Genomic DNA, 26328 nt, shown 5'->3' on the forward strand with positions numbered 1-26328 from the left:
TAGGATGTTTTGCCCTGATTCTGCTGCTGCCATGTGTCACTGAGAAACCATCTAACGCAACAAAACCCAAGACAGAATAAGGGAGTTAAAAGGTTTACTGACTTCATTACTACTCCACAGTTTTAGGCCATCATGTTCTCAGTTAAATCTGCATCAGGCTGAGAGATTAATTCCTCCATTAACATTGCCTGGTGCTGTACATGCTGTGAGTTGCACGGTGAGCCAGTAGCTCCCATCTCCTCATTTGCATAGTTGCTCCACGCAGCTCTGCCTACCTCCTTGCTTATTTTACTACAGTAAAGCACACAACAGTTTCATATGGAAGGGGGTTTTACTGTAGTTTTGAAGACATATTTTTCTTTTTTGTCTCCAGCTGGATGACACAAGAACAGAGCAAACATGACATGTAAAACACTACAAAAGCTATTCTCAAGCAACCTACCCAAAAAGTTAATTAAAAAAGATTGTTTTCATTGCCAGTGAAGTTATTTTCTTCAGGTGAACTGATCTGCTTCACCTCAACAATCTTCTGCTACAGCCTGAGAAATGTTTTTCAGGTAACTCGGCAAGCCACTTCCTAGTAGAAAGAAAAACAGATTGGTCTAGTCTCATCACATTTACACTTAGATAGAAATGGAAGCCATTTACGGACTCCCGCGCCTACGGAAGGACCTAACTACTTATGGAAAGTAGAATTAAGAACAGGTCTCCAGCAGTAGGTCTGGTGAATTAAATGTGATTCTAAACTACTGAGGACAGACTATGAATTGATGTGCCCTTAACAACCTCCAGTGATGGAGATTCTGTAAATGTATTTGGCAGTTTATGTTAGTACTATATTACATCTGTATATAACACTTAATTTCTCTCTTATCTAAACTAAACTCCAGTTTCTGTCCTTTAAACTCATCTAAGAGAAAAGTAATAGGCAAAGATGTTCAGAGAAAAGTAGAAGTAAGGTATTTTGCAGACCAGGAAAAGAATGGGAGAAGTGGGGAAAGTGGGAGACATAATGATACATTTTAAAAATAGAAGTTATCATTAATATTTTAAATACAGCATTTTGCAAATCAACTGTTAATGCATTTTTTTGACACCTCTATGTCTGCATTTTTAAGTTCTATGTTACTGTAAAGAAGTTATTCTTTCAAAAAGAAAAAAAAATTCAGAAAAAAGTGTCTTTCTTTAGTTTAGTAAAATTCTGATGACTGAAGTAGAAATATAATTTGTAACTAGTCTTCTTTCAGTCACAGAAAAAAACATCAGTTGTATGTTGACGTAATGGAAAAATCTGCTGGAAAAGAGAACATATTAATACATTCCTACTTACACCTAGAGAGACACATTGCAGCCAGGCAAGAAATCTTCACTTCTGAAATGGAATGCTTTTCCCTTAGCTTTCTTATTCCACTTCTTTCTACTCCAGATTTGTTTCCTTAATGGTGTTAAATACCTCTCTTATGAATACAAGTAAGTGGTCCTCAATTCAGTGGGAAAAAAGACTCAAGTGATGAAAAATGAATACTTTAAATGAAGATCTGTTATGCAATATGATTACACTGGTCTGAATAAATATTTACACTTATATCTGCTTTTTGCATTGAGTGTGTTAGAAGGAAGTGTTTTTCCTATTTCCTTGATTCTGTATTATTAAATTTGCAGTCTTTTAGGGAATAATCCAGCCTAATTTAATTGGAATTCAGTGCATATATATGGAATTAATGTCTCTGTTTCTGATCATATTTTGGAGACTCGCTCAGTACAGTAATTTGACATGGCTATCTCCTCTCTCCTCTGGTACATACCAGAAGTGGCGTGTTAGAGTGTGGGAAAAGCTTCACAATTCACATGCAGCTTGCGCTGTAGTAGCCTGGGCACCTGTACCATCCTGTTCTCTGCCTTGCAATTTTATTTCTTTTTGGACAAGTACTCCCTTTCTTGTTGAGGAATAAGATTTAAGAATAAAAGAAGTTAATAACACACTGAAATCCCTATCCAGCTTCCTATTATTAGTTTGGAGATATGTCACAATAAAAATTGAGACTGATTTTTACAAAAATACATGGGTATGGCACACAACTTTTGTTTGTTTGTTTATTTTTAACTGATAAAACAACTTTCATAGTTCTTTTTTATTTCTATTCTCAGACTAACACATAAATCTGGTATAAAAGATTTAAGATATCACTGTCTAGATTTTAAACGGAAATTTCTGAGTCTTAGGATTCTTCATTATTTGGAAAATGAACATTTTAAAGACTATTGTAAGACCAAGTAGATCTTTGAACTAATGTACCTTGAAACATAATGCTAAATTTAAAGTTGCATTTGTAAAAGTATTTATAAAATTATTATTATTATTCCTATCCAGCCTGATATAAGTATGCATAAAACAATTTCTTTGTAGCAGCCTAACCTGGGCTTTGTTAATTAGCTGCAATTAGAAGCATTTCTCTGCAGCTGTTTCTTCTAATATCTTCTCTGTGGCCTGAGCTCTGTTTTAGGAGACTCTGAAAAAGTCTATATCCATTTTCAATTTTTAAACAACAGCCAACAGATACAGCAATTCAGAAGTCCTACTACAGTGACGCTTGTCCTTCAGATAATATTAGCCTTTCAATATGTGGTCACTGCAGCAGTATATCATGCTAATTCCTCACTTAACAACATGCTGACGCCAAGACAACTGTTAGCTACACTTTATTTTGTATTTCAGAACCTCTTCTCTCCTCATATTTCACACACTCCTGCTCTGCTTTAACAACAGAGGTAAACTATTACATACAGAGAACCTAATATTTGTTTTCTCACTGAAAGATACAGCTGAATGTTCAACTGGTAAACTTGCATACATAGCTTCCATGACTGCCCTGGCTAGATAACGTATACTTTTGAATCTAGGACTTTTTGAAGTGGTTTATAAAAGAAGCAGTAAAAATGAAAGGTATACATTTGTAAAAGAGGGAAGAAAAGAATATTTGAAATTATTCTACTGTGTTGACCTGGTGTCTTTCTATTAATTTAAGAATAATTCCACTATGCTCAATGATAGTTTACCTCTTTTCAACAGATGCAACTTCATTCACTGTTGTTGAGTAACTTCTGAGTCCATCTGAGAAAAATCAACATGGTTTACTCCTCAAATGAGAAGCAGAGAGCTCAGAAATCCCTACGCACTATATAAAAGAGGTTTAGAAGCAGATGTTTTGTTTATAATTATGTTTTGCTTCCTGGTCAGTGAAAATGTAAATGATGGACTGGAAGTGATTTGGAGAAAAATCTTTATCTTTGATTAATTCTGGCAAAATAAACCCACAGGAACCATGAAGAAGTTGTAAAAGACAAAATACCATAAGAGCCTCCTAAACGCATGTTGCACAAAGGGTGCAGAGATCTGCATGGGTATTCCTCTGTCATGGATTGTTTCCAGGAGAATATAGGAATGTGTGACCACACCCTCCAAATGCTGGAGCAGGGTTTGCTCTGGAAGCACTTGGCAATGGCCGAGCTCAGCACAGTAGCATGACAACAACGCATTTTGCATGAACTGGAATGGTTTCGCATTTACACGAGGAACTAAGACACTAGTTTTAAACTTTACAACATAAAAAAAAAATAAATCTGGTTTGTAAGTAAAGACAATTTTAAGGCTTCATCAGAACCCATAAACAATTTTGCCATCAAAATGACGTATGAACTTCTTTTACTGTGAGAAAGGATTGTTTCTGTTGTCTATAGCTTGCTTTTTTTGCCCTCCTCTTGACCATTACAACTTTCCTTAATAAACTGTAAAAGTGACTTATATGGCTAGCTTTTCTCTTATGCTATTTAACAAATATTTTCACATGAGGAAAAAACCAACACCAACAAAAAAAATCTGTGCAGCATTGTTTTTTGTTGTTGATATTCTTCCACTGCTAAAGAAAGAAGAAAATTTTTCTCTCTAGCACCACTGCTTTGGTAGAAGGAATTGTATTATTCATTGAGATATACTGCCATGTGATGTTTTAAAAGTACCTCAGTAAAGGATATTGAGTTATTTATAAAATCTACAATTTTATATTTAAACAACCTCTGTAAATCAGACTGTCATAATGTTTGCATTTTCAACTGAAAGATAAAGAAAATAAAAATCCATAGGAAAGCAAAACCGTACTTGGCAACCAGAGCAATTTACTAATTGGAAAAAAAGAATCCGCATGGTGCCTTCTCAGCAAAAATTCCTCTCTTTGATTCCAACAATTCAAAGTCAAAAGGCAAGGTTGAAGATATAGATTCAGGTTGAGTGTACTGGACTCTAAAATTCATTTTAATGCAACAGTCTAAGTATTTGATTAGTCCGCATTATTGTAATTTATTTCTGGACATTACTATTTGCTAAATGTTTAAATCACTTTGAGCAAACCTTATGAAGTTGTCCTCTGTTTCACAATCTAACTGTGATAAACCTCACTGCTTGGCTAAAGAAAGTTGCTTTGGATGCCAGCTAACTCAGTGTGCTGCTTTACTTCACTTGAGGACTGCCAGGGAGAAGTGCTTGAGAGGCTGATTTTTAAGAACCCCTGAGCAGTCTCACCAACACTGGAGACCTGTGAGCACTTAACTCTTCTGAAAGGCAAGCCCAAGAGACTCAGAATTGAATCTGTACCTCCATATGTTTAACCATGTCAAGGCAATTAAAGAGCTCTTTCACAATGTAGCTTGTATTGTGTGCGTGTATAACTTCAGCCATTGCCCTTATGCATCCTTACCACATTTAAGTGCACTCTGTTCCATATATCTTTTTTTACACCACTAAAAAGATCTACTAAGAAACATTCTGCACAGTTTTCTTTTCAGACTAATTTCAGATTTCAGCACTGCAAAAATTAAGAAATTTCTCACTCTTCTTCTCAATAATGTATAATTGACAATTTATCTCTGTATCAAAATAAGCACCAATTTGACATCCAGCAATTTAAAATTTATTTTCTCTGATGCAAGTCTTCACATGATCTATTTTCCCCAGATTCAGCAGTAAAACCAATTATATTTTCATGTGTTCAGGTTTTCAGTAATTTAAAGAATCTGACTAAACATGGATATTGGCTAATTTTTGGGTCTTTTAATAAATTACTTCTTATTTAGGGTACAACCTATTCTCACTATATTCACCAGAAGTGGGGTAAGTATTCTGAGAACAGACATGAATACCCCCTTTTAAGATATATTTCAAGAGCTTTACTTTCATACTAGAAGAGCTACAAATCACAAGGCGCTGTTTTCTTACCATAATGAGGAATTATTGCCCAAGCCATTGCAGAAGCGTAAATACCACCAATCATCCAAAACATACAGAGCCAGCTCAGGTGTTCACCTCGTTTTTCCCGAGCAAGCACTTCCGAAAAATAGGAGAAGACTGTTGGCAGTGCTCCACCGATCCTAAAAGGAGATACAGATCATGGATTAAGCAAGAGAGTAACAGCTAGAAGAAGTTAGAACAAGCCCATAGCTGCAGTCTTCTAAAAGCCAAATAAAAACAGCTTCTCTGGCACAAGTGTTTTTTCTAAAATTGCACCATGTGTTGGGGAACATTAGAGGAAACTTTCATCAGTTTGGACACAAATTTTGTAAAATATTTCCTTGAAAATTCTACGTACTATTTGTTGCATTCAGTGTTTCAAGGGAATTGTCAGTGTGTTAGTCACTGGAACAGGAACCATCACAAAGTCCTGAATTTCACCATTACAAAATCACGGCAGCCTACTGACAGGTGCCAAAATACATTGCTATTAATGGTAAAATAATAATAATTTTCCCAAAGAGTAATTGGTATTTCTCTAAGTCTTGTCTCCCATTATTTAGGTAATCAGGAAGTAACTAAATGTCAATGTTTTTTTCATACATATTTAAAAGCATTTTCTATTCAGTTGCACTTCATGTCTGGCTAAGCCCATGCTGGCTTTTTACTTAACTTTTTACAAAAAGCCTATGCATTCATATAATATTCATTTTTTCACATGGTAAAATAAGCACTCTCTGAAGGTCAGGTGGACAAAAAAAAAGACACCTTTAACTAGGTCAGGTTGCTCAGTGCCCCATTCAACCTCATCTTCAACACTTCAAGGAATGGGGCATCAACAACTTCTCCGGGAAATCTGTCCCAGCCCCTCACCACCCTCACAGGAAAGAACCTCTTCCTAATATGCAACCTAAACCTACTCTCTGTTCATTTAAAAACATGCCCTTGTAAGAAGTCTTTCTCCATTTTTCTTGTAGTCTCCCTTCAGGTAGTGAAAGTCTGTAGGAGACGTGTCCAAGGCATGGGGGACTGCTGGGGCTGAGAAGCCCAAAGGAGCATGCGTCTAAATAGATAACCCTATTGGTTAGAAGGTCACATGATATCAGGGTATAAAAGGAAGCGCCAAATTTGAAATAAACTCTCTTTGATCACCACCTCAGAAGAGCGTACATCCTTCTTTACCATGTAAAGTACCCGCCACGCTACAAAAGTCCAGCTAGGTCATCCTGAAGCCTTATCGTCTTATAATATACTGCTGGTATTTAGTCTATTTATTTAGTCTTTCGATGAATGTTTCTCTCATAGTTGAGCCTGCTAGCTCTTACAGGTTCTGCCGATAATGCAGGTTTACACTTCCAGGAATTCTTGCTACATATGCAGCTAACAAGGGCTGTATCCTGTTTCTTCTCATGGCTGAAAATACTGAAAGCCTTCCCTTACAAACTGCCCTGTCACAGGCAACAAGAGACATTGTTCTCAGAGTTTCTCCTGGATATTACGAGTGAGGAATGGTGGAAGGGACATGGCCAAGGGTGAAATCACAGATCATTTTTCTGTGAGGGGGAAGACCTGCTGTCTCAGTGCTACTATGGATTCAGGGCTCTTCAGTTCCTAAAATATAAATGGATTACAGCTATGATGCCTTACCCTCCAGGCCTCAGACACAGTTTTGATTTGCACTTCCACAATAATGCCCAAATAGACTATTCGTGCACTTAATTAGAGTTCCTTCTCTAATGTTGAAAATTCACTAGCAGAACAAGAAATAGTCTTCCTCTTTCCTGCCAAAGCTGGAAAGTGCTAAAGAGTAGTTACAGGTGTTCTATTTCAAGAAGATCTAATTTAATAGGTTGCGCATGGAATCCATTGGGTGGATGCTTCAAGTGGAAAGAACCTACCCTGTCTCAATGACATAAAATGTACAGAGAACCTGATCAAAAGCAGCAAAAAAGGCATCTCTTACATTTCAGCATGAACCAATGGTACCATGAAGGATGGGAGGTTGATGCTGCTTTAGCAGTTAAGACTGTTCCAGGGGGGTTGACATATATGCTACATCCTAAGGATTCTCCAAGATTTCAGAAGCATTGTCTGGACTGACCAAATTAATGGGATGACATTTCTACCAAGTAGGCCTTTTGGACATGTAAGAGAAATTTTGAAGCCAATGAACTAAAATGTTATTTTGGATACGCAAATAACCAAGAAAAAAAAATCAGCTTTGAAAACTCACAATTCTTCTGTTTTAACTGATGTGATTAAGTTGGTATTTCCAGTGAGTACATCAAGAGGCTAAGAAAAGCTTAAAGTTCAGATACTACATTCATATTGACTGAACAGTGAAAACAACCTGTCTACTGTTTAAACAAGAAATAAAGGATGTACTTCCATTGCATAGGCAAGTGCTGCTATTTAGAGTTGAAGGTCTTTGTTTCATAGCAATAGTGTAGTAAAGCATGTTGTTTCCTTCTTTGCACCTTAAACCCTGAGATTAGCTCAGTTGGTTAGAGCATGGTGCTAGTAACACCAAGGCTGTATGTTCAATCCCTGTATGGGCCATTCCTTTAAGAGTGCATTAAAAATATGTGCATTTTTTACACCTCCACAGATAAATTGTGTGGTATCTGAACATTTTTTAAAAAGATTAAAAAAACACACTAATCTAAACCTCAGGGTTGATGATCATGAGTGATAAGTGTCTCCAGAATAACAGATTCTGTAGCCCAATAGCAGCAAGAGGCAAAACTTTGTCGAGATTGGCTCAAGATCATAAAATAAACTCTCTCACTATAAGGGTCAGTCTCTGCACCTAGAACAACAGGATGCATGCCTTCAGCCTCGCTTTTTCTGTAACTATGTAAGAATATATAGAAGAACAACACCTAATAAAGAGCAAGAACCTTTTGCTCCTGCATATATTGCTCCATATGTGAGCAATATGAGAGAATAGCATAAATATCAGTCAAAAAAATTAAAAATGTCAGCTACAACATTTTCCACTTATTTTTCATCTTACATGATACACCCCATCAGAAGTAGGTAGGGCAAGAGAGAATGCATAATTATATATTTATGTACACTCTCAGCTCACGCTTGTTCTGGAAAATTATGGGGAAGGAGAAACCAAAAGGAGATTTAAGTGATGCAACTTAGGACGGTAGGATTCAGTGAAACAAACAATCAGCTAAGATACATTTGCATTTTCTTTGTCACAAATAAAGATGATAAATGTCTGCTAATCTACCTTCAGAGCTATGATTTGTAACAACAGACTTTGGCAACTGCACAGTGTGACAGCTGTAATGAAAACACGTCTGTGAGGCATTCAGGAACCTCTGGTTTCAGATAGAAGCTTTTGTTTATTTGCAGATTCACTAGCCAAAGGGGCTTGACATGCAAAAGCATACAAGGAATAGAGATAATTAGAAAAAAAACCCAAACCTGTACAGAATGCTAAGTGCACAAGGTAGGATGGTGCTCTTCTGAAATACCTTGTCTTCTCTTTCAAAGCTGGACAATTTCCAGACTAAAAATAAAGATTGTGTCTGTGTGAGATTGCATTTGCAACTTGTCACCTTGTTATTTTCAATTTGTTAAAAAGTGATAGACCTCAAGACACAGTCTCAGAGATTTGGAAACAACCTATCACCCCTTATCCTTCCATTCAATTGTATCTACTCTTCTCTCTTCCTATTAACAGTTCAATACCCCCCTACCACAAGTCTCACTGAAAAACATCTCTGTTGTTTTCCTTTCAGAACTGCCATTAGACTGGCAAAGTATCTCAGGGTGAGCAGCCAGACTGACAAGTTCTTGAGAACTGCTGGATAAAACCCAAGAAAACTGCAGTACACTATAGACTAAGTTTTGCTGATCATTCTATCCATGTTTAAATACAAGTGTTTCCTTGGACTATGTATACTAAAGAATTTGCCTTGCAGGTACATAAGGGGCCTGTATGCTATTAATAGCAAGAGAGTCCTTGTAAAAAAGATTCATGTGATTATTTACTGAACTCTGCCGTACTGTCAGTTCTGATAAAAGTTGAACTGATGAGTAAATAATTCTTTCCCTAAATTTACCCCACACTATTAAGAAAAATCAAGTCTAATATGATGTCAAATTCAAGCATATTGCAAAGAATAATTGCAAACGATTTGCTAGATATGTCAGATAAATTACTTCCACATCTGCCAGTACTGGTAATCGCAAAATCATTGTTTATTAATGCATTCTTTTGCAGATTTTCTTCTTCTGTTTCATTAATCTTTTCAAGTTTTTACTTAAAAAACAGATACCATGGTGGGTGTCTGTTACAGACCATCTAGGCCAACCAGGAAGAAAAAGCGGATGAAATAGTCTGTAAGCAGCTGGGAGAAGTCTCACAATCACTAGCTGTTGTTCTTGCAGGGGACTTCAACTTACCAGATGTCTGCTGGAAAAGCATCGTAGCAATGAGGAAACAGTTCAGGAGATAGCTGGAATGTGTGAAAGACAATATCCTGACACAGCTGGTCAAGATACCATCAAGGAAGGGCACCCCACTGGACTTGTTTGTGAACAGAGAAGGACTCATGGGTGGTGTGATAGGATGGTTGGAGGCTGTCTGGGGCACAGTGATCAGAAAATGACAGTTTTTGATTCTCAGAGAAGTAAGGAGAGGTGTCAAGGAGAATTGGTACTCTGGACTTCTGGAGGGCAGACTGACCTTTTTAGGAGAACTGGTTGAGAGAGTCACTTGGGAGGCAGTCTTGATGGGCAAATGAGTCCAAGAACACTGGACATTCTTAAAGAAAAAAAACCTAATGGTGCAGGAGCAAGCTGTTCCCTTGTGCTGAAAACTGAGCTAGCAGGAAAGAAGACCAGCCTGGCTGAACAGAGACAGTCGTACTCAAGAAAAAAACCAGGAGTTTATAACCTTCGAAAAAACAGGCAGGTCATTCAGGAGGACTACAAGAATGTCATGAGTTTATGCAGGGAGAAAATCAGAAAGGCCAAAGCTCAATTAGAACCAAATTTACCTACTGGTGTAAAAGGCAAAAAAAAAAAAGTTTCTATAAATATATTAACAACAAAGACAGGCCAAAGAGAACGTCCAGTCTTTATTACATGAGGGGAAATAAATAGTCAGGCCAGTTGTTTTCAGGGTAGCCAGCCTCCTGATTTGTAAGACAAAGAGAAGGAAGAGAACAAAGCCCCCATAATCCAAGGGGAAATGGTCAGCGCCCCACTACACCACTTAGACATTCTCAAGTTTATTGGGCTGGACAGGATCCATCCAAGGGTCCTGAGGGAGGTGAAAGTGCTCACCGAGCCACTTTCCATCATTTGTTGTCAGTTCTGACTAACTGGGGAGGTCCCAGTCAACTGGAGGTTGTGAAAAATGACACCCATTTCAAAGAAGGGCCTGAACTCCGTGCGGGGAAAGGTCATGGAGCAGATCATCCTGAGTGCCATCACACAGTATATATAGGACAACCAGGGGATCAGGCCCAGCCAACTCAGTCTGTTTGCAGATGACACAAAGCTGGGCAAGAATGGGAACATGCTGGAGTCTAGGAAGGTTCTGCAGAGGGATCTGGACAGGCTGGGTTGATGGGCTGAGACCAACAGTATAAGGTTCAACAAGACCAAGTGCTGGGTCCTGCCCTTGGGTCACAACAACCCCAGGCAGCACGACAGGCTGGTGGAAGAGTGTCTGGAAAGCTGCCCAGCAGAAAAGGACACCCCCACAGGTGCTGGTCAAAAGCAGCTGAACAAAAGCCATAGTGTGATCAGGTGGCCAAGAAGACCCAGGTGGTATCCGGGCTTGTATCAGAAATACTGTGACCAGCAGGACCAGGATAGTGATTGTCTCCCTGTACTTAGCACTGGTGATACTGCACCTTTAGTGCTGTGTCTGGTTTTGGGCCTCTCACTACAAGATGGACATTGACCTAGTGAAATGCATCCAGAGAAGGCAATGAAGTTGGCAAAGCGTCTGGAGCACAATTACTATGAGGAGTGGCTGAAGGAGCTGGGGGTGTCTAGGCCGGAAAAAAGGCGGCTTAGGGTAGGACCTTATTACTCCCTACAATCACTGAACAGAGGTTGTGGGTAGGTGGTGATCAGTGTCTCCTTTTCCAAGTAACAGCAGGATAGATGAAACAGCTTTAAGTTTTGCCAGGGTAGTTTTGATTGTATAGTAGGAAAAATTTGTTCATGGAAACATTTGCAAAACATTGAAACAAGTTGGCCAGGGAAGTGTGGAGTCTCCATCCCTGGAGGGATTTAAAAGATGTGTAGGTGAGGGGCTTATGAACATGGTTTAATGGTAGACTTGGCAGTGTTGGGCTGATAGTTGGCCTCAGTGATTTTAAAGGTCCTTTCCAAACTAAATGATTCTATGACTCTATTACATTTCTTTTGATTTTTTTCTGTCATGTCGTCTCTCTATATTATTTATATATTTCCCTTGTCTAGCCTTTCTCTCCCTTTTGTATGATCTTCCTTTTCTCATAAGAACACTGTCCTGTTCTCTTAAAAGCAAGGGGAAGACCACTTCTCACCTGGCTATCCAAGGTTTAGATTAGTCAACTTTTAGCCACATCTGAAGCTGCAAGGGTGGAATCTAAGCTATTTGGAAAGCTCAGAGCTTGCTAGCTGCTTCCTTGGCTTCATTGAGAAGCACATATCCCTTTTGGCATAGGGTATTAGCTTTGAAGCCAACCACCAGCAGAGCTATTCATTAGCTTGCAGTGTAAAAACACTGATAGCCCTGAGTGGGAGACAGCTGAATGCTGGAGAGAAATTAGAGGCAGAAAGATTATGACCTTTTCAGGGTGAGAGGACACAAGATGCTTCATGAAAAAGAAGTGGAACGAGTGGGTATGAAGAGGTAAAAGATAAATACAACATGATACAAAGTACTGATGACACACAATTATAAAAGCAGGCTGTTGGTCTAGATCTGAAGTTCCTGAAGGCATCTGCTTGTGTAGACCAACCATCTTGTCCTGTGTCCACATTGTCTATATCTCTCTTGGAGCATGTTTACAGTTGTTATGTATATGGACTTCTTGCACATCCTTCCTTGTCACAGCCTCTAAGAGTTTCTTGCCATTACATATAACATACAAAAATGGTGGTAAAGGGCAGTGTGTGTGGACTTGCACAGACAATCACCTCAAAATTGTAAATTACAAGAAGCTACATCCACTATTGCTAACTTTTGATTCCCCAGAGAAGTGTGAATAATTTGAGAAAATACCTGAATTACGGTTTTAGTGCTACTACAGTGACACAAGGACTCTGAGGTAGATTCCAGTTATGTGGAAGGAGTACTGCAGGAAGGTTTAGAGGCATTGTCTGAGGAAGGATGAAGAAAGCCGTCCGAAGGTCAGTCTGGAAATTCTGGCAAATTGAAAGAAATCTCTGTAGTGTGAAGGAGCAAGAATCAGGATGGGAGCGGTTTTGGGAGCGGTTTCAGGAGCGGAAAAGGATATACAGCAATTGAAAGGACTTTATTATACAGACTCTGGGAATAATATATGGTTTAAAATTAGGACATACTTATTTAACATTTTTTCCTTTGTTCGTGAAAAATAGTAAGTTTCTTCCAGGAGCAAACATATGAGGTTGTTCTGAAAAATTTCTAAACTCTGGTTCATCTCAGGATATTTATTTCAGCTAGCTTTTTGCTGCATGGAAACTTTGATTACTTTTAGAAGTAACAGTTGGGCTGGATAAATTTTTCCAAATGGTATCATCTCTGGCTATTTCAAAGCAACCAAAATGAAACTTGCGGGGCTAAGACAAAGGGCACTATGGTGCACTTTTAATCACTTTATCCTAAATTGAGTTGTTGTGCTTAAAAAGGCTGCAACTAAAATTATCTGTATCACAACTAATATACTAATATCTTAGATTACTTTTTGGTAATAGAAATTAGATAAAACTCTATAGCTGAGAAGAATATTTCACACCAGCAGTGTTAAATAGACAACAACTCCAGCTCCATTCAAGTTAACAGCAACGTTGTGGTGAGTCATGCTCTGTATCAGAGAAACCTTTCTTTGACAATTTTAAACAGACATAACAAGGTATGTTTTCATGAAAAATCTTTGCACCTTCCTCCAATGGCTAATGATGAATACAGCTCACAGTTTGTCATCTAGGTCTTTTTACCTTGTAGGAAAACAGGTCTAAAACCCTCCTAGACCTTTATCAGGCTTTTGGATTCAATTTCCTTTTCAGTTTTGATTTTGGATTAATCAGTGGAAGAATCACAGTTATAATATTATTTTCTGTAACAGGAAATGATCTTGAAGATTTTCTAACATTTCTTTATTCTTTTCTCTAGCTTAAGTTCATCTTTCAGACTTTCATACATATCAATGCCCTTTACACAGCAACATCTTAATATTATTTATACTGGTTTGCATTCAAAATATCTTTTGTTTTCTTGCAAAAGTTTTACTAGTTTTAGGTTTTTTCAGATGAAAAAGTAAAATTTAAAAAAAAATATGTGAAGGTATATTTTTTTCCCTTGGGCTGTTTACTTCTGTAAACACATTCTGACTACAAAGGGAATATTTCATAGTATTTTTAAAATAAGTACAATCTTCTATCAGATACCGTTTTTATTTTTTCATGTTTCTTAACTTTTTTTTTTTAGATTATCTAGAAGCCAACAGACCAGTTTAAACTCTATATACTTAAATGATTTTATTTAATTTGAATAGTTCTTAATATTTTATTGATTTTTAATTTAATGAAATTGTCCAGATAACTCTCTGCCCCTTAAAAAACTCTTCTCCTATCTGAGTAATAATACTATTTTGCCTTTAAAACATATCATTCAGTTATTTGCTTAAAATTATTCCAATTTCATATTTGGGCTCTTTGATTCACACAAAATGACTAGAGCAAAGCCTCCTCTCTTGTTAACAAAGGCACAGTGGCATGTTGTTAAGAAAAGGAAGACTAGGAAGAATGCGGGCCCTTTTTTTGCCTCAGTCTTCATCACTGAGTGCTCCAGCCACACCGGTTGCAGAGGGCAAGGCAGGGGCTGGGAGAATGACAACATTGCACTGTAGGAGAAGATCAGACTAGGGAACATCTAAGAAAGCTGAAGGTGCACAAGTTGATGGGACCTGACGAGAAACATCGGTGGGTCATGAGGGAACTGGAAGATGAAGTTTCTAAGCCACTATCCACCATACTTGAGAAATTGTGACAGTTTGGTGAAGTTCCCATTGACTGGAAAAGGGGAAACATCTCATTAAGATGTGCCTTCTCTCATCTTGAGGTAATGAGGAAGAGATTCTTTTCTAGAAACCCAGTGGCTTTTTCTCTTTTCCAGAAACCTCCTGCAGCTCTGATATCAGCTGAAGGAGATTATTCTGAGGAAAAATCCAATCTTCAAATAACACAGCGAATGTGAGCCAGCCATGCATCTTTCTCTGCAGTAATTGCTATGAGGAATGACTCTGCAGGTCATCCTGTCTTTGTTGTTGTGGCTGGTTGGTTGGTTTTGGTTTGTTTTGGAGGGTCCATTTAAAATGTAGTACATAGTGATAAATTATCTATGACCTGTTCATGTAGCTCTCAAAGATGGCATAGGAGGACTTTGGACAGGGTGGGGACACACAAAGAGATATAGGATACAGATACGAAGGGCATGCTCCTTCAAAGCATTAATCATAAGCTGTGTACACAACAGAACACAATTCTCAACTCAAGATGTACATCTATCACAAGGAGAGCTACAGACACTGAACATTACTGTAAAAGCAAGGAGGAGACCCTGCAGGCAAGTTTGTTATGAGGCATAGTAAATACCTATTTTGCTGTATGTCCCAATAGGAACAATCTAGGTGAAAGGCAACAGTGTCACAAACTGTCAGCCAAAAAGCAAAGCTTAGTAGCACAAGCTCCAGTGAATTAAGAAGGGTGAGTGATATTACAATAAGCTTCTGGACTTTGTCTGGATCATAGAAGAGTGAAAGTGTCATGAAACATTATCTGTGGTGTTTCTCTATGGCGTGACAAAACATAGCACCTGGAATTTATGGTGATTTAGGATACAGGATTTTTTAATTTTGTTTTTCTAAGCTTTTTTTCTTTTCAATAATTAGAGTATTGCCATTTCCCCTCGTCTTTTAAAGTCATATCTGGCAAGCTACTGACAGACTAAGGAGATTCTTCTAGCTAGAGGACTCCTCATATCTTCCTCTCTCCTCTTGCCCTTCCATTCCCCTTCATACATCAGTTTAAAACTACTTAGTGCTATGGTAATTTTTTTTTGGTATTAGCGTCTAGTCCTAACCTGCTTCAGACCAGTTCAAGGGATTTCTAAAACAACAAACATCACACAACAGTGTTGCTGCACTGTATGGTTACATACTGTACAGCCAACAAACCATACAAGCAGTGGAGTTTGTGTGTATGACTTAACAACTCAGCCACTGTGCTCCTCTCTGTTCAGCATCCTGATTAGTGATAGTGGCCTGAATTGGAGTTGTAATCAGGAGTTTTGATCTGAATCAGGCCATTACCAGAAGTGCCAAACAAAGCACATTGAAGAACAGAGCTCTCTATTATCCAGGGGTGCAGTAAAAGTAGAAGCTTTCTCACAGTAATTTACTTGTGTATCTCAATGTCTGTTCATGGGAGTTTAAAATTATAAACTTAATCATTATATGTATCTAAAACAACAACTGAGAAGTTATTTAAATGAAAAGTAAAGAAAACTCAGGGCCACAAACACCATTCTTCTGAAGAGAACAATAATATCTGACACAGTCTAGAATTCCATTTTAAATTTTACATTCTTGACTGCAGTGGCATTACAGAAAATATTATGCACACAAACACATTAGAAACTTCATGAATATTACTAAAATCTTAGAGTACACCTGTAGGAAGAGTATTATTTTGCTTACTGAAAAACATACTGTATGTAGAGAAGCTGAGGCATAAAAGCGTTAAGTAAGTTGATCAAGTTTACAAAGCAAATCCTTTGCAAAAAAAGAACAAATCTAATCTCACAGTTTTCAGTCTGTGTCTTTCCCCTAAAATCATTATTCTTCCCCTTCCAGTTGTGATTTAGCAGTGTAGTAGCAACACAATAGTTGTTTAATTCTCTCACCCCAATACAGACTGTATTTATACATTAAATAATGTACTTTTGCAAACAGGAAAGTTTTATTAACACTTGGAATTGTGGAAACGAACAAAACCAGAGTAGCTTACCCAAATCCAGAAAACAAGCGACAGAAGAGGAAGAAGCCATAGCCCTGGACAAATGATGAAAGGAAGGCAAAGAATCCATTGACAGACATACATATCAGCAGTGACTGTCTCCTTCCCACCTTGTCTGCCAAGCCTCCCCAGAAGAATGCCCCCACCATCATCCCAAGGTACACTATGCTACCTGTAATACACAAAAAAAAGATATTGTTTTGTGAGCAGCATAACTTGACCACAATTGATGACACCAAAACCAGTTAATCTTCTATATTTATGAAAAAAATAGTATACAAACTATTTTATCCTTTCTCACTGCATAGAAATTATATGCATAGCTTTGCAAATGTATGTAGGGAGAACAGATTTCCTACCATGTCTTTGTCATTTGTTACCAGACACATTGATGTTCAATATAAATATTAAACCAGGTGCCTCTACCTAAAACAATAAAAATGTATGCAAATAAGTCTGAATAGAAGGGAAAATGCCGCTATTTACTCAGTAATAAACTGCATTTATGTTAAATATTGCAAAAAATTATAGCTTCCCCTACCAAAATAATTTTCCTGAACATTTCCAGAAAATAAGCAGTCTTGTAGGAGATTAATCATTAGGAATAATATGTCTAATCTAAAGAAAGCTGATTATGAAACACACACTTTCCACTTGAGATCTATGGAACTGAAAACGTCCAGTTTGATAAGTCTTTTTCTCACTCCTTCTTCAGGGTATTACTTTATTTAAAAAGGCGATGTCCTTTATAAGCAAAAGTACTCTAATGTTCTTGATTCATTATTTTGGGTTTTTCTGTTGTGTTTTCCCCCCAAAGAATTTTGAACAAGTACATTACAGTTTAGCTATATATATTAAAATGAGATATGTAAAAATAATTTTGAGATTTTTTTTTTAACATTAATGATGTTTTCCACATGAAGTACTTTCTCACAGAAAGATAAGTTGAAATATTTAACATTTTGACCATTCACATTATAGCATATTGTACATTATTTCCTTTTCAAGGACAAACTCCCAGTGGAACACTTGACAAAGATACACAACACATTGAGCAGGCTGTCAGAAAGAAAAAACAATTGCCAAATTTTTGATAGCACCATCAAATTTGTTTGATATATGTAATTCTTTTTTCATCTACTTTCTTATTGAAGTTCCCAGTATGGGTTTTATACACCTAGCATATTGCTACCATCTTATACATCTACTAGAGAGCAGACATTAACTATAAAGGTGCTGGAAGCACTTAAAATACTAGCAATCCTTGCTTTGTGTCTCTTTTTGATAAGTCTCAAGAATGGACAAATTCTCCAGCATCTCTGCTGAACTGTAATTGCTGTTGTCTAAAATTCTGGCCTTCCAAAGAATCAGTTCTGCCCTGAAGAAGGTGGTTGGATGGGAAAGGAAGCTGAAATAAAACATTTAAACACCTGGACTTGGTTAAAGACTTATTAATGTAGAGGTCAATCATCAGTATTTCCATGTTTGGAATTCCAGACGATAACATCTGAAGTGCTGGCATCTGTGGAGCCTCATGCACCCCAAATTGTCACTGTTTCCCCTTGTGTTTTGTACAAGTAGTTTTCACTGCTCCTTCCTTATGAGACATAATTTAAAACTATTTGATAAAACACACATGTTAAATGTATATTAGCAAGATCATAGAATCATAGAATTGCTTAGGTTAAAAGGCTTCTCTAAGATCATCCAGTTTCAATTCCTCTCCCATGGGTACAGACACCTTCCACTGGACCAGATTGTTCAAAGCTCCATCTAACCTCAGCACAGGATAACAGATCCATTGCTGCTCATCACAAGAGAATTGCAAAAGCAGCAAACTCCTTAAGAACAACAGCTAAGTCTCTTCTCAAAATAACTTTTGTCAATGGACATTTTCCGGGTGTTGCTGGGTTCTCAGTCTTTCACCAAAGAATGCTGATGTGAATGTGGGAAAATCCAAAATCTGCAGAATTACTAAGATATCTCTGTTTACTTTTCTTTTAGCCCAGGAAGGACACAGATATTACAATATTTTTTTTGTTTTAGAGGCATTTAGGAGCAGACATTTATCAAGTAGCTCCTTCACTCTGATCAGAAATTTTTATTTCACCAGTTGAGATTTTCATGAGAATGCACACAGCTCATGCATTTACTAGTCCTAAAAAGAAAAAGACTGATGACTCAGGTAGCATATTCACTCAACTGCTTTAAGATCTCTCCTGAGGTCAAGGTTACTGTACCATGCTGCAGGTGGATCACTGCTTATTAGCAGTTTGGAAACTCCATCCCACAAGAACCTGTTGTCAATAGCAGTTCAAAGAACATAAAAAAAATATAGTTAAACAGCTGCATTGCCAGCAGACCAATTTCAAAAAAGCAAAGAAAATGCTTGATTTTTACTATTTAAGTGAAATTCCTTATATTCTTTCATATATAAATGTCATTGGGCTTTTCCAATCATCACTCTAATAGAAGAAATAGAGAAAGCCAATGAAATATTTCTTTATATTGTGCTGGTTTAAAGGTAAACCAGCAGGGGAAAATTAACTCAACCCAAAAGAGAGATTATAAGTCAGAATAACAATTTAATAAAATAATACAATAAGTACGATTATACAGACAAACAATTGGTTTTAACCAATTTAACAAAACCCAAATGTATAACCCAGCACCATGGGGCGTGAACAGAGTGGTGTTTATTGGGCCCCCTGAGTCCAAAGTAAAGAGAGAGGGGAAAAAACCTGTTGGTGAGAGTGCTGTTGCAGTCTGGTCAAGAGTGGTGATTGCAGTCGGGTCGAGGGTGGTGGTTGCAGTCCAGTCGAGAGTGGTGGTCTGCAGTTTGGTTGAGAGCAGTGATTTGCAGTCTTCCTCTGGATCCCAGGAGTGGTTAAAAAAGTCCCAAGACTCCAAGATTATATATTCTCCAGTTCAGGCAGGAATGCCCAGTACCTCCTTCAGGGCGGGGGGTTTCTCAATGGGCATGAGCACAAGAGAACCCTCCTATCTCGCAGGCCTCTTAACACCTAGTTTATAGCCTGAGGAGTCAGGCTCTATGGGCAGATGGTGTAAATGGTCTATTGATAACAGTTTCTGGGAAATGGCATGGAAGACTATACAATACACAGTTTTGGGTTACACCCATAATGATGAACTGGTCCCAGCTGTTCTAACTAGGACAATATACATAACTTTGAAATATTTTTATGCAAATAATCTAAATTTTACCAAGTAATTTCTTTCCTTGCAAAGCACAGGAATATCAAAACACTATGAATGATGAAAGAAAAAATGTTTCCAAGTCTTGAGAGTTTAAAAACATTAACCTTCCTTTTAGATGACAAATCCTTTGGTCATTTTACTGTGCTTTGGACTCTTACGTTGGTGTAATTCTCCTGAAGAGCATTCAAAAGATGCTGCTAAAAATAATATTCTCATCCTGTCAATAAACTGCTATAAATAGGCTGCTCTCTGAGCTGCAGCATTAACTTATTCTTTCCCATTATATTAACTTTGAATTTTTTTCTAGTTGCCTTGCAGACCCTGCGCAATCCATCTCCCTGACCAAAGATCTGTATCTCTTCCATCCTGAACCTACTGTAGCTACTAATGACACTTATTTCAATGCTTTTTCCTGCTCTTTTTCTTTTTCGTACTTTCTGTCTTTCTTTATACAGAACATCATAGAATCATAGAATGGTTTGAGTTGGAAGGGACCATAAAGCTCATCCCCATCATGGGCACAGGCAACTTCCATAAGATCAGATTGCTCAGAGTCCCATCCAACCTGGCCTTGAACATTCACAGGGATGGGGCATCCACAACCTCTCTGGTCAACCTCTTCCAGTGCCTCACTACACTCACAGTGAAGAATTTCTTCCTTATCTAAACCTGGTGGCTTCTGAACCTTCTCCAAACTCTGGGCATCTCTTGTTGGCACTGGCATCAAACTGTTAGGAGCGGGATAGATTGAGGTTCCCATACCCGGTAAATTTCAGTTTAAACCCTGTCTGCAGCCTGTAAAGGAAGCCCCCTTTCAAATCATTCCTTAAGACCTTTTTCCCCTGCAGCAATATTCACACGAAGTCATAAAAGTGACAAATGCAAAGGAGAACTATGAACAGTTAAAACAGCTGAACAACCACATCATGGCTGGGCTTCGCAAATGAAGATTTGGGAAGGGCTCTACCCATGTTTGTTGCAAGCGCGTTGGTGGCTAAAAAGGCCAATACAAGATAGGCATGTCCGGTTGCAAAAGGCACAGCAGAAAGACTCCTTAGGTGGTGTACTCCGCAAGGCACAATTCTTTCTGCGTTGTCTTTTCCCCTCAAGGGTGATCCTGTGTGCTTCCTCAAAAGCAGCAGCAGCGTTTTAGGTGGTGTGTCTCCAGATCTCCCGACTGGAGGCCAGAGCAGACCAGTTATGTTGATCAATATGGCCAAGGCTGAGATGTTGTTTCAGGGAGTCCTTGTATCTTCTCTTTGGGGCTCCTCTCTTGCGGCAGCCGGTGGCAAGTTCACCATAAAGCAAGATCTTAAGGAGGCGGTGGTCCTTCATCCTGGAGACGTGCCCTGCCCAGCGCAGCTGTGTTCTCAGCAACATGGTCTCAATACTTGTGACTGCTTCTTGTTCTAGAACAGATGTATTGGTCACATAATCTGACCAGTGGATGTTTAGGATTGTGCAGAGACAGCACTGATGGAAGCGTTCTAGGAGTCACAGGTGGTGGCGGTAGATGACCCATGATTCAGATCCATATAAAAGAGTAGACAGCACTATGGCTCTGTAAACACTGATCTTTATACATTTCTTCAGGTGTTTATTTTGCCAAACTCTTTTATGAAGCTTTCCAAAAGCACTCTATGCCTTTGCTAACCTGTTGTCTATCTCTCCGTCAATCTTACCATCCGAGGAGATGAGGCTACCTAGGTAATTAAACTGCTGAACTGATTTGAGCTCTGATTCGCCAATGGTGATATGAGGATGAAGGAAGACTTCCTGAGGTACTGGTTGATGAAGAACTTCTGTCTTCTTTAAGCTGACTTCCAGCCCAAAGAGCTCAGCAGCGTCTGCAAAGCAGGATGTTAAACGCTGCAGAGCTGCTTCTGTGTGGGCAACAAGGGCGGCATCATCAGCATAGAGCAGCTCCCGGACAAGATGGTTTAAGGCCTTAGTGTGGGCCTTCAGTCGCCTTAGGTTGAATAGGCTTCCATCAGTACGGTATCGAATGTAGATACCGTCCTGATCATCGAGGTCTGCTGTGGCCCTTTGGAGCATCATGCTGAAAAAAACTGTGAATAGGGTTGGTGCGAGAACACAACTTTGTTTCACACCATTCTTAATTAAAAAGGGTTCAGAAAGTGTGTTGCCATATCTGACTTGGCCGTGTTGATCCTCATGGAGTGAGATGATCATTTTAAGGAACTTGGGGGAGACAACCTAAACGTTCCAAAATCTGCCAGAGACCTTTTCTGCTCACAGTATCAAAAGCCTTGGTGAGGTCAACAAAGGTTATGTAGAGACCTTTGTTCTGTTCCCTACACTTCTCTTGTAGTTGTCTGAGGACAAATACCATGTCTGTGGTGCTCCTGTTGGCTCTGAAACCACACTGGCTTTCAGGTAGAATTCCTTCTGCTATAGCGGGTATTAGTCTGTTCAAGAGTATTCTTGCCAGGATTTTGCCAGCAATGGAGAGCAGAGTAATACCACGGTATTGAACAGTCTGATTTAATACCTTTCTTCTTGTACAAAGTGATGATGACTGCATCACAAAGGTCTGATGGTAGTTTGCCGAGTTCCCAATAGCGCACCACAAACTCATGAAATTTAGCATGGAGTGCAGGGCCCCCATGTTTCCAGACTTTGGGTGGAATTCCATCAACCCCAGCTGTCTTGCCAATTTTCATTTGCTGTATGGCCTTGAGGGTTTCTCCTAAAGTGGAGGCAGCATCCAATTCGTATTTCACCAGTTGTTGTGTGATGGACTGAATTGCTGAGTCTTGGACTACACGGTTGGTACTGAAAAGAGTCTGAAAGTGTTCAAACCATTGATTCAGAATGGAGGTTTTATCTGTTAGAAACCTTTGACCATCAGCGCTGAGGGCTTTGGACTTGGTATGTAGGCCCGTATGCTGTTTTCAGGGCCTCATAGAATCCTTTGGGATCACCTGTATCTGCATATAATTGAGTTTTTTCAGCTAGATCGATCCACCACCTGTTCTGGATGTCACGGAGTTTCTGTTGGAGCTTGCTGCATGCGAGACGAAAGGCTGTTTTTCTTGCGTGACAGGATGGCAGTGCAAGGTGTGCTTGATGGGCGGTTCTCTTCTTCCTCAACAATTCCTGGATCTCTTGATTGTTTTCATCAAACCAGTCCTTGCTCTTCTTGAGGGAGAACCCTAAGGATTCTTCAGAGGATTGCAGGATGCTGCTTTTAATATGGTGCCAAATTGTTTCAGGAGAGGAATCTGCAGAATTTGTGGAATGGTTTTCGAGCCTAGTTTGAAGGTTTGTCTGGAATGTGTCTCTTACTGTGAGTGATTGGAGATGGTTAACTTGGAGTCTTCTCCTTGGGATACTGCCCCTTTTAGGTTTGAATTTGAGACTGAAGTTGAGTTTACAGCGCACAAGCTGATGGTCTGTTTGGCATTCTGCGCTGGGCATCACACAGGTATGGTGGACATCGTGGACATTTCTCCGTCTCACCAAGACATAATCAATGAGGTGCCAATGCTTAGATCTGGGGTGCATCCAGGTTGTCTTCAGACTATTTTTCTGCTGAAAGATAGTATTAGTGAGGGGGAGCTGTTGCTCCGCACAGAATTCTAGCAGAAGTCGACCATTATCATTGTAGTTTCCAACACCATGCTTGCCTAATATTCCTTTCCAGGCTTCAAAATTCTTACCTACTCTGGCGTTGAAATCACCAAGGATAATGATCTTATCATCTGCAGGCACCTTTTGGGTAAGGCGGCGCACGTCAGTGTAAAATTTATCTTTTTTGGCAGGGTTGGCTTGGAGAGTTGGGGCATATATGCTAAAGAGGACAATGTGTTGCTTGTTGTGGAGTGGAAGGCATAGGGAGATAATGCAGTGAGAGTGACCTGTCAGCAGATTTTCGAGTTTAGGAACAATAGAGTTTTTGATCATGAAACCAACTCCTGAGAGATGTTTTTCAATTCTGGGCTTACCTGACCAAAAGAGTGTGTAACCAGCACCATGTTCTCTGAGGCTGCCTTCCTTGTGAAGCCGAACTTCACTGAAAGCGGCAATGTCAATGTTGAGACGAGCCAGCTCATGGGCAATTAGGGCAGAACGACGCTCAGGACGTCCGCTACCCACAGAATCGAGCATGGTTCTGATATTCCAACACGCTAGAGTTAATTTAGGTACACCTTTGGAGGTAGGTGTATGCCTTTGTCTTTTGATCTTTGTGCGACCGCACTGGAAGAAGATGCCTGTTGGCCTGCGGTTAACCAACCGGGTGAAGGTGGAGATGAGCTTTGTTTAGGTCACCTTTTCTAGGCCCCTCTCTTAGATGGATGGCCTTACAGGCAAGCTCCATATGCCCAGGTTTAGGATGAGAGTTGTCCTTCTCCTAGGATGACTGCCAGAAGGCTAACGAGCTCATCCTGCCCAAGAATGTATTAAATATGGTCCTACGGTTTTGACCTGTCTGGCATGGGCAACCCTACCGAAGGCATGTACCATCGCCAGCGTAGCTCACAACGACATAGGGGTACACAGGCTACGTTCCTATTAGAATGATTTGGGCAAGTCTTTCATTTCCTACTTTACTATCACCTATCTATATACAATCTCAAGGAGATACCCAGGAACAACCCTTTGTTCTGTCCACCTTTTCAGGATGTAACAGAGCAAAGCAAATATATCCAGAACATGCCAAACCTGGGCAGTAGCCGCAGGTGAACCAAAAACAGACAGACAAACAAACAAAGCAACTGTTCTGGCCTCCATACCCATCCAAGGTTGGGGTACCTTTCAAGGCCCCAGCCTGGTCGGGACCCCCATCACTCTAAAAGAACCCACTATCCATCCTGACCTTATCCTTACCCCACTGTGTTACCACATATCTTCAGGCGCACTGCTCACCTACAACACTTCATACAGGATTGTCCTGCTCTTCCTCCCGCCAGTCGGAGGACCCCCTTGGCCCACTCAACACCCTTCCCCTCTCCTTCCCCCCCCTCCCCCAAACCCGGAACGGCAAACCTCTGTGTGCTCCGAAGCTCCCCTCTCCTCTTCCACAGGGGTGTAGTACCCGCTGGCAAGGCTCCCCCTCTCTCTCCTTTCTCCCGCCGCGGCCACGCCCAGGGGCCGTACCGTGCCCAAGGCTCCACGTGCGCAGAGCAGGGCTTCCAGACAAGCCCGGGGCTCCGCGTGTGTGGTGCGGGGCTTCTGGCCTGAACAACCACACAACAAATGCAAATAACCAATGAGATCAGATTATCTCTTTATTATCATTAAATTATCATAAGCTCGTCCTTTCCAACCTTTGCAGCTCTTGTTTATTATGTTTTCCACTGGTCAGAACATAAATCTCTTGAGAATAACACTAAATTTTTTGTACACCTTTCATAAATCACATATTATATTTTGCATAAATTCACATATATAAAAATTAAATACCCTGCTGTTGGTCAGATCTTGCTCCCTTTTCTCTTTGTCTTTTAAACACTGATCACAAAAAAAATTTATTGTATGAGTGTAAGTATATGTATATAGATTTCCACCTAACGCGTCATCCTGAGGGTAGTACTCCCTTTCTGAGCAGCTACTACTGAACACAAGACTAGCTGCTTTTCTTTTTTCTTTTTGGTACAGCACACTTGTGTCTCTAAAGAAATTAGCTAATTCAGCACAAGAGACACACTGATTTGACATCCAGCCTGATGTTAGAACATACTCTTAAAAATTAAAATTTATTTCAAAATACAAAGACTTCTAATGATATCTGTAACATATGTCTTTGATTTTTTCCACAAGGTAATGTGTAATCTAAAACTGTGTTAACTGATGGAAAAGCACTGAGAATGGAAGATCACTGCAAATGGCAGCTGAAAAGAAACTTATGCCATGTTAAGATATTCTCTTTTATTGTTCTTTTGCAAGGTTTTAACCTGTATTTTCTCTCCACAGTAGAAATTCTACATACTTCACCAATTTTGCCCCATTGCGCACACGTACAAAATGTATGCTTGCATCCTCTTCAGATGAGGGAATGTGAGTTTGGAATTGTTTTCCACTATGCACACACTTAGGCTACTAGGTGGTTGAGTATTTTTTAAATGGATGTGCACACAGCATCTTTCAGACTGCTAGCAGCAGCTTAGCCTTACAAAGCAGCTGACTAAGAAGTCATTAAGTATTAAAATGCTAGTTATGGACAATCTTACCAATAACATAACAATAAATCCATGATCAGTCACTGAGGTCCAGTTAAACAGTGTAATTCATAGTCTGGTATCTAAATGATAGACATAACCTCCTAAGAAATTGGCTTGTAAGCATACTTCACCAGGAAAAAATACTGCAATGAAAGTAAAGTCAGGCTTCCTTGCAACAGTGAGACTCAGAGGCTGTGGAATTCACTGGTTGTTTTTTTGCGTTAGCGCAAGTAGCATGAAGTGGTTTTTTACTTGCTGTGTTGTTCAGGTCATTTGTCTGAATGAGAAATGTATTTCATACAGTTGGAAAGAGTAATCTCATTACAAAAAATACTTTAAAAATAAGATTAAAATACTGCTTATATTTTGGAAAACATGATTATAAACGTGGTCCTAAGC

General features: G+C 39.3%; 1 protein-coding gene across 1 annotated transcript in view; it reads right to left on the reverse strand.

Moving 5' to 3' along the window:
* Nucleotides 1-26328, reverse strand: part of SV2C (synaptic vesicle glycoprotein 2C) — a 114897-nt gene that overhangs the window by 45955 nt on the left and 42614 nt on the right. The window contains exons 3-4 of the mRNA XM_032676036.1: nucleotides 16517-16697; nucleotides 5270-5421 (exon numbers count right to left, since the gene is read on the reverse strand). Of these exons, the coding sequence (XP_032531927.1) occupies nucleotides 5270-5421; nucleotides 16517-16697 (333 nt within the window). The remainder of the gene's footprint in view (nucleotides 1-5269; nucleotides 5422-16516; nucleotides 16698-26328) is intronic.

Source organism: Chiroxiphia lanceolata, chromosome Z (genome assembly GCF_009829145.1).
Source record: "Chiroxiphia lanceolata isolate bChiLan1 chromosome Z, bChiLan1.pri, whole genome shotgun sequence".
NCBI lineage: Eukaryota > Metazoa > Chordata > Aves > Passeriformes > Pipridae > Chiroxiphia > Chiroxiphia lanceolata.